The sequence below is a fragment of the Poecilia formosa genome, unplaced genomic scaffold (genome assembly GCF_000485575.1).
Source record: "Poecilia formosa unplaced genomic scaffold, Poecilia_formosa-5.1.2 Scaffold414, whole genome shotgun sequence".
NCBI lineage: Eukaryota > Metazoa > Chordata > Actinopteri > Cyprinodontiformes > Poeciliidae > Poecilia > Poecilia formosa.
Genome location: NW_006800353.1, coordinates 334288 through 341695, shown reverse-complemented (window position 1 = coordinate 341695; position 7408 = coordinate 334288). Strand labels below are relative to the sequence as shown.

Here is a 7408-nt window from a genome sequence, read left to right as displayed (position 1 = left end):
CTGAAAACAACAACAAAAAAGGTTATTTGTCTTTTTGTACAGTGCGTGTAAACATCTGGTTTGAATTATATGTCTGCTGTGGCCCGTATGTCTAATTTCTGAGTGAGAAGGAGCGGGCATATTCTGCAGAACAATAACTCAGTATCCTTCAAAATAAGTCTTTCAGGAAAGGGAAACAGCCCACTGGCGCACATGGTAAAGTCGAGTTCCTTGAGACGTCGAATCAAATAGGTGACGATGTTTTAATGTCAAAGCGCAGACGTTGTGCAAGTTTAACTATGCTCTTTTGTTACATCCAAATTCTTTGAAACTGAACTCGCGATTTCCTGTCTAGCAGCATGGAAGTGGGAAGATAATGTGTTTCCCAGAGAAACAGATGTGGAGTCCAGGAAATGAACACACTTCTTTCAAGTCCTGTTGGAGCTTCGGCTACTTTCAAGAACAGGATTACAGTTTTCTTTCATAACTGCAAATGCTCGAGCTCTCTTTTATCACCTCTTTCCACACGACTCCCAAAGCCTATTCTGACACATGTATGGAAAAATCACAGATGGTGTTAAAGGCAGCTCTCTGTAGTAATTGTCCCCGTCTTTCAGGGAGGATATTAAAGGGGTCGACAGATTTTTACAGGCTCCTCCGTGCGGAGAAGATGTCACAAAAGATCACAGCGAGGGGGGATATAACTTTAAGAACGTGATGATTTATACCGGTTTGTTCCACCTGCGGCTGTCTGTTTGTCTTTAGCCGAGGACAAATGGCTCAACTGGCTGGAAAGCAGAGAGCATTTTTATGTCAAAATATATGACCATTTTTTCCCGCCCTTTTACTCGTCTGTTAGCAAAATAATCACAAGGTTGGATTTTGCTTAGGGAAATATATCATCAGTTTGATATTGGTTGAGATTTGTATGACTTTGCTTAAATTTGCAAAGTAGTGTATTATTCTTGGCAGGAGTCTGCTCTCTCTAAGAGCTTTAGAGAGAGCAGAGAGAGCAGAGAGCAGTGTCTTTATTAAGGTTTGAGGATAGAGGTTGATAAAATATGGTTATTGAGAAGAGAAAGAGAAACCCATTTCACCAGACTGAGTGCTTGAGAGGCAGTTAATATGCTGCTCTTGGTTGAGATGTCTCCATGCCTTAATCACTTTACTTTTGATATTTAGGAATATCTGCAAACACAAGAAAGGTGCATAAACACAGATACAGCACTGTTTGAGAGCACTGTTAATAGTTCAGTGTAGAGTATTTGAAATGTGTTTGTTTCCATGGACCAGGACTAAGATTTATGTTTCTGACTCGCTGTTTGAGTCTGGATCTAAACTCAGAGAGCAGGACTGAAAATTGTGACCTTTTTTTAACATGTGAGCGCTTTGGTCTTACTGTAAATGTGATGCATTGGTAGTTTAGTTCATTATGGTTGTATTTCTAACAAATTAGAGACCAAAGAACATCTTAGTGGCAGTCAAACATGGTCGTGTCATGGTCTGGTTGAAACACACTTGGGTTATGAAGTAGGACAGTAATGGAGAAGCACACCAGCAAGTCCTGCCTGGAAGAAAGATGCAAATAAACGAGCAAAAAAAGGAGCTTGAAATCCAATTAAGATCTTATATCATGAGCTGAAACAAGCCGGTCTCGTTTAAACGGATTCCAATATGAGGGAATTAGAACAATTCAGCAAAGAGGAATGTTAGAAATATCTCCACACAGCTATGAAAAAAAAAAAACAAAACAAACAGTTATCTTAAATGCTTGTTGGCATGACTGAGCAACCAGGACCCAGTTGGTGTGGATACGTTTTCACATTCAATGAGTGAATAATTTAAATTCAATCTGGAGAGACTCAGACAAAGAAAGCGATTAAAGAAAGTTTAATGACAAAAAAAAAAACATTAAAGTCCTTTGGCGTTCAGGCCCCAGCCGAGGATGTCAAGCTGGAACTTCGATAAGCTCGATAGACATTCCTGATGCTGCATAGGAATGTAATCCCCCCGGGGCCTGTACTGGTGGTGGCGGTCGAAGAAGGATGTGGCCTGAGAGCCAGGAGCAGAAGGTGGAGATGGGGCGGAGGTGGGTTGATCGAAGCTGGTACGCAGAGGAGGCCGTGGCTGGGAGGTCCTTTTCAACTGGAGCTCAAAACGATGATTGGCCGAAGCAAGGCTTGATCCAACGCTGATAGGTCCATGGTGAAGAGAGGGAGGCGCTGATTGATGAGGCAGGTGAGGCTAAAGAGCCTTCCAGATTAAATTTACGCAGAAGCTTCATAGTTGCATATCTTTTTAGATATGCAACTATTATCTTTGCCTGAATTTAAGACGTGTTCGTATCTCTGAAGCATGTTAGTTTGACAAAAACAAGAAGAACCAAAGAAATCTGTAAGGGGGCAAATTCCTTTACACCACTCTGAACGCTCTGCTAACTCACCACAGAATGTTGTTGAGTTGCTTTGGCGAGTCCCGTGCAGATGTCTGAATGGAAACCAGGTGCGCTGTGCTTGTTTTTGTTTGGTCTTATTGCTGCCTTGTCAGCTTGGTGTCTACAAGTGGTTTAACAAGCTCAACGGGAGGTCCGACATCAAACACGTTGCTAATGGCTGATAAACTCATTGGGCTTGGTCAATCCGCACCGCTTACGCCCAGTAGGTAACCAGCAAAAACCTTGGTGTGCTTCCCAGGCCTAATATTTTAATGTGGTTGTCGAGAAGCATTAGATGTCCCGTTTATGGGAATAGGCAATAACAAATCAAATCCACGATGAGCTAAAGCAGAAGCTTGTAAAAAAAAAAAAAATAGAAATGTAGGGAAATTGTCTGTGTGGTAAATCATGACAAATGCAGATGAAGTGAACCGTGCTAGTATGATGTCATGGCATTTTTACTCTAATTTTGTTAGACAAGAGTCCTCAGGGCTGGAGGGCAGACAAAAACAACACATGGGAAACACACACACACACACACACTCACTGAAGGGTTTTATCAGAATATAATCTGTTATTTGCTGTGATTTACCTCACGTGGAAACAGATATAAAGTTGCAACAGATGCCGTGGTTCATTTACAAGTTGTTAACAGCACAGTTGGTTGTAAAAATGGTTCATTCCTGCCGTCCAGCACGGCATGCAAATAATCTCCAGACGAACCAAACCCAGAAACTAAAAATACTTGTTGTACCGCCGCCAAGGCTTACTTCAGCAAACCTTTTGTGCTTCGCTGGCTAAAAATGCGTTGGGTGCATTTGCTAAATGAGATGAACATGTGTGCACCAAAAAAACTTCCGTGCTTGGGGGCTGAAGAAAGACAGAGAAGAGGCCAGAGTCGCATCAAGGTTGAAAGGAGTGAAGTTTAATGGGATCGTGACTGTCTTTGTCAGAGGTCAAACATGTTTAATTGCTTTCTGGAACAAAAAGCACAATCAGGACCATTTCTACATTCACTCAGCCAACTAAAAGTCTCTACATTAGATTCAACATTAGGGCGGACAAAGAAAACAAGCAAGGACCCCTTTTAAGCAGCTCAGGCATACAGAGGGTCATTACTTTTGACAAATGACAGACATCTCCAACTGGATTGGGAGAATAGCTAGCACGTATTATCTACCTCATTTCATCAGAACACTGTTCCCATCAAACCATTTTCATCTCCCCTCATCAAAAGGACACATTGTTCCCCTGCTCTCTGCTCTTGTGCCTCGGCGATCCCTTTCCTCTGATTCTGCTTTACGGGGTTGAGATCAGTGTCGCACTGCTGGAGTGTAATAGTGGTCGCAGTCTGACTCATTGGTCAGCATCCTTCCGCTCCTCGGGCCCCACACATGTACATATAGACAAAAAATACAATGCTGATAAAAAAAGAGACAGAGAGAGAAAGAAAGAGCTGCTGGATAGAGGTACATAGAGGCAGGTCTTAACGTTTGCCCCGTGACAAAGGGACGAGGCAAATTAGTGCGGGAGAAAGGGCGGAGTGTGACCTTATTGACCAGACTGTATCTGAACAGACTGAACAGTAACATGATCTTACAGCCAACGTCACAGTGTGCTAGCTGAGGATGTGGCCAGGCGCTTCCCGATGTAGATACTGAAAAGAGGAAAGAAAAAAAAGAAAGAAAGAGAGATTTTAATGATTCATCCAAACTAAACACTTCCTCGAAGTTTACCAGTGTTTAACCACAAGTGGAAACTTTTAGGTAATGTACTGGAAGTGAAAGAAAGAAGAAGAAAAAAAGCTCCATCAAAGTGTGCTCTTGCATTAAGTGCCCAGTTGAGATGCTTTTAATACTTAGATGTATTTTTACATCTCTGAATGGCAGAGTCAAGTTGAAGTGTACCTCTTTCCTTCTAATCTAATTCAAACTTGCTGAAAAAAACAAAAAAGAAACAAGCAGGAATGGATAAACTATTAGTCAAAATTGTAAGAAAACCATCACAAGATGCCTTTCTTTGCATGAAAAATATGATTTTACATGAAATGAAGGAAAAATATCCAAAAATGTTGCATTTCACATTAACAATCTACATGTTCTAAACTGCCACCATGTCTGCATTATTAAATACTGTGAATGAAGTATTTTCCATTCTCTTTTAACTTTAAAAAATGCAAAAAACAAAACAAAAACACTTTTGTTGTAAATAAACTTTTCCCAAGATGTTGTGCTTTGTTTTACACATAATAAACTTTAAATTAATTACTCTACCAGTCTATTTCAGCAAACTCATCAATAGAAAGTTTCGCAATGTTTTGATTTGGGTTTCATTGACGTTGTCGATTATCAGCATCTTACTGGCAGCAAAAAAAAAACAAAAAAAAAATGTCCAAGCAGAGTTTGCCTTCACTGACCGTCAGGCCTCACAGTCATTCATGCTTTAGAGGTGTTTCTGCTCCTGCACGCTTCATTTAAAGGACTGCACTGCCTCCTTGGCCACAAAGTGCTGCAGACGCCTGTAAATCACCTATTCATTTCAGTCAGGTGTGTGGCTGAAGGGGAAACAGCTAAAACATGCAGGACAGTCAGCCCTGAGAATCAAGGCTGATACATATTGGTCACAATGACCTTAGCTGGGAGCATGAGACGCCGATCCTCAATGAAGACTGCTAGTTAGATTAGTTCCAGTCCGATTCTGATTTTCTTTCGCGACTGCTCATTTCTTTTAATTCAGCACCGATGGCGGCACAAGTTCTAAACCCGACAGAAAGCGAAGGGATTACAAGATCAGGTAGACATCTATTCATTTGCCAGTCTCATGTACGACTTTCACACCTCAAAACATAAAGTGACAGAAGGTGAGGTCTTGTTAATATGTCTCACCCGACTCCGAGTGTGAGCAGATGTGAAGCCAGCAAGGAGGGAACAAGGATGAGGAGAACGTCGGAGGAGAAAATTCCTCTTTTCATCACCTCTGTCTTCCTAACACTGAGGGAACCTGGCTGTTTCGGGTGCTGGAACACAAACTCTCTGCAGAGAGAAGAGCGAGAAGTCAGATATAAAAGATGCACCAGGATGAAAGACCCGAAAAAGGAAAAAAAAAAGAAAAAAATACAGAGATAATGAGAGCACAAGAGAGGACTGCGAAGAGGAGCGATGCAGGCACTCTGAGAGCTGTCAGAACCGCTACCTGTCAAATAAGCTTATTATAGTGGAGGAGATTTAATGTCAAGTGTGGCAGAGTAAATAAAAATGAGGGGGATTCAAGTTCCTCAAAGGTATAATTCATAAATAAAGACAAAAACGTGTTTTTCTGTTGCAGTTAACCCAAACAAACGCATGAAGCAAAATGAATTTTAAATCGCTTGTTGGGATTTGTGAGTGAAACAGAGCTGGATTTCCAACTAAAAACAAAACATCATAATATATTTATGATTCCTTGAATCTTGCTTTTTATTATGTAAAAATGAATCTTTTTTTTTCCCAGAGAAGTCATAGCTGTTGTCTAACCTCATATCTTTCAAAAAAGAAACATTTTTTTGTATGTTTGCATAATGTGACTTTGCATAATGTGACTAGTGAAAATCTTTGATGCCTCTGTCGCCTCAGGTCACTGTCACTTTAACAATCATAGACTTACTTTGGTGGCATATTTTCAGGTCTACTGGACCAATCCCACACCCAGTCTGTGTCCGCCCGCCGCTCAGCCTCCTCCTGCACGATTCCAAAACGATCAAGTCACAGTCAGATATAAAACCAATAAAACACAAATAAAGGTTTGTGTGTAAAACAGATTTAGACAAAGATTAATTATTACAGAATATCTCAAACGGCATCTAACATAAAAGGAACACACTGTTAGATACCATGCAAAATGAATATGTCCTCTAAATTATCATGGGGACTTCATGTTGTGTGAGGTTGATGGATGAATACCTGTATAGGGACACAGTCACTGTCCTGCTCACTAGTGGGTCGAGTTGGAGAACTAGTGGACCGTGGCGTTACCACCTGTGGAGGACTACAGAGAAGCACAATGAGAGTTACAGTGAACCAAGTAAGGAACCACCAGCAGTGTGAAAAGTCAATGTTGCCTTGAAAAGGCACATTATTGCTGAAGTTAATCCTTCTGTTGAGCAGATCTATAAAACAACCAAAACAAACCCTGGAAGTCCCTCACCTGTCTCTACTCCTCTCACACTCCAGCTGCGCCTCAAGGAGGATTCTCTCTAGCTCCCCCTGCAGGGCAGAGGAGATGCTGTCCTGAGGTACTGTCAGACTTTCCCTCCGGCTCACAGCTGCAATCAGCTCCTCCAGCTCAACCCATGAACCTGAAGAGGAACAGCAACCGTCTCAGTGAAAAAGAGAAATGTTATGACAATCTGAATGGGCTGTCTATAGCAGGGACCCATATGTTTAGTCTTAAATGTTGCACAGCTCATGCAACAACCTACAGTGCCCTCTAATGGCAGGTGCAAGAAAGTAAAACAGCAAACCATTTCAGTAAAACTGTGTGCATGTGTAAGTTTATACACAAAAACCGCTCAAATGACTGCGTTTGAAACAGTCAGCAGTGAAACTCGTGGTTAAATCCAGTCACTTTGTAATCATCTGGAATTAAATCCGTTCTAAAAAGAGCACACACTAAAGAAGATAGGGATCTCATTCTATTGGCTGAAACTGTTACTAGGCAGAGTTACCACTTCCGTCCATGAGAGAGCAAACAGAAGCTGGGAGTAAAGAGGTCAGAGATCTAAGTGGACAGTTTTTACATCCACAGAGAGGAAACTTGAGCACGAGGAGAAGATTGCAAAACAGAAGAAGAGACAATTTGTCTTAAACTGGAACACAAAAAATATAAAGAGGAAAGAGTTTTGAGGACAAGCTTTGAAACATTTGAAACTAGGAATATGAATTCGAGCAATTAAGCTGAAAAGGTACGCTGCTGAATTTGTTTTTCCAAACAAAACGTACAAGCATAACGTTTTTTTTT

General features: G+C 41.2%; 1 protein-coding gene across 1 annotated transcript in view; it reads right to left on the bottom strand.

Moving 5' to 3' along the window:
- Window positions 1-3313: 3313 nt before the first annotated feature.
- Window positions 3314-7408, bottom strand: part of LOC103155146 (BCL2/adenovirus E1B 19 kDa protein-interacting protein 3) — an 8548-nt gene continuing 4453 nt past the window's right edge. Inside the window, exons 2-6 of the mRNA XM_007576702.2 lie at window positions 6596-6746; window positions 6352-6436; window positions 6056-6129; window positions 5299-5445; window positions 3314-4070 (exon numbers count right to left, since the gene is read on the bottom strand). Of these exons, the coding sequence (XP_007576764.1) occupies window positions 4022-4070; window positions 5299-5445; window positions 6056-6129; window positions 6352-6436; window positions 6596-6746 (506 nt within the window). The 3' untranslated portion in view covers window positions 3314-4021. The remainder of the gene's footprint in view (window positions 4071-5298; window positions 5446-6055; window positions 6130-6351; window positions 6437-6595; window positions 6747-7408) is intronic.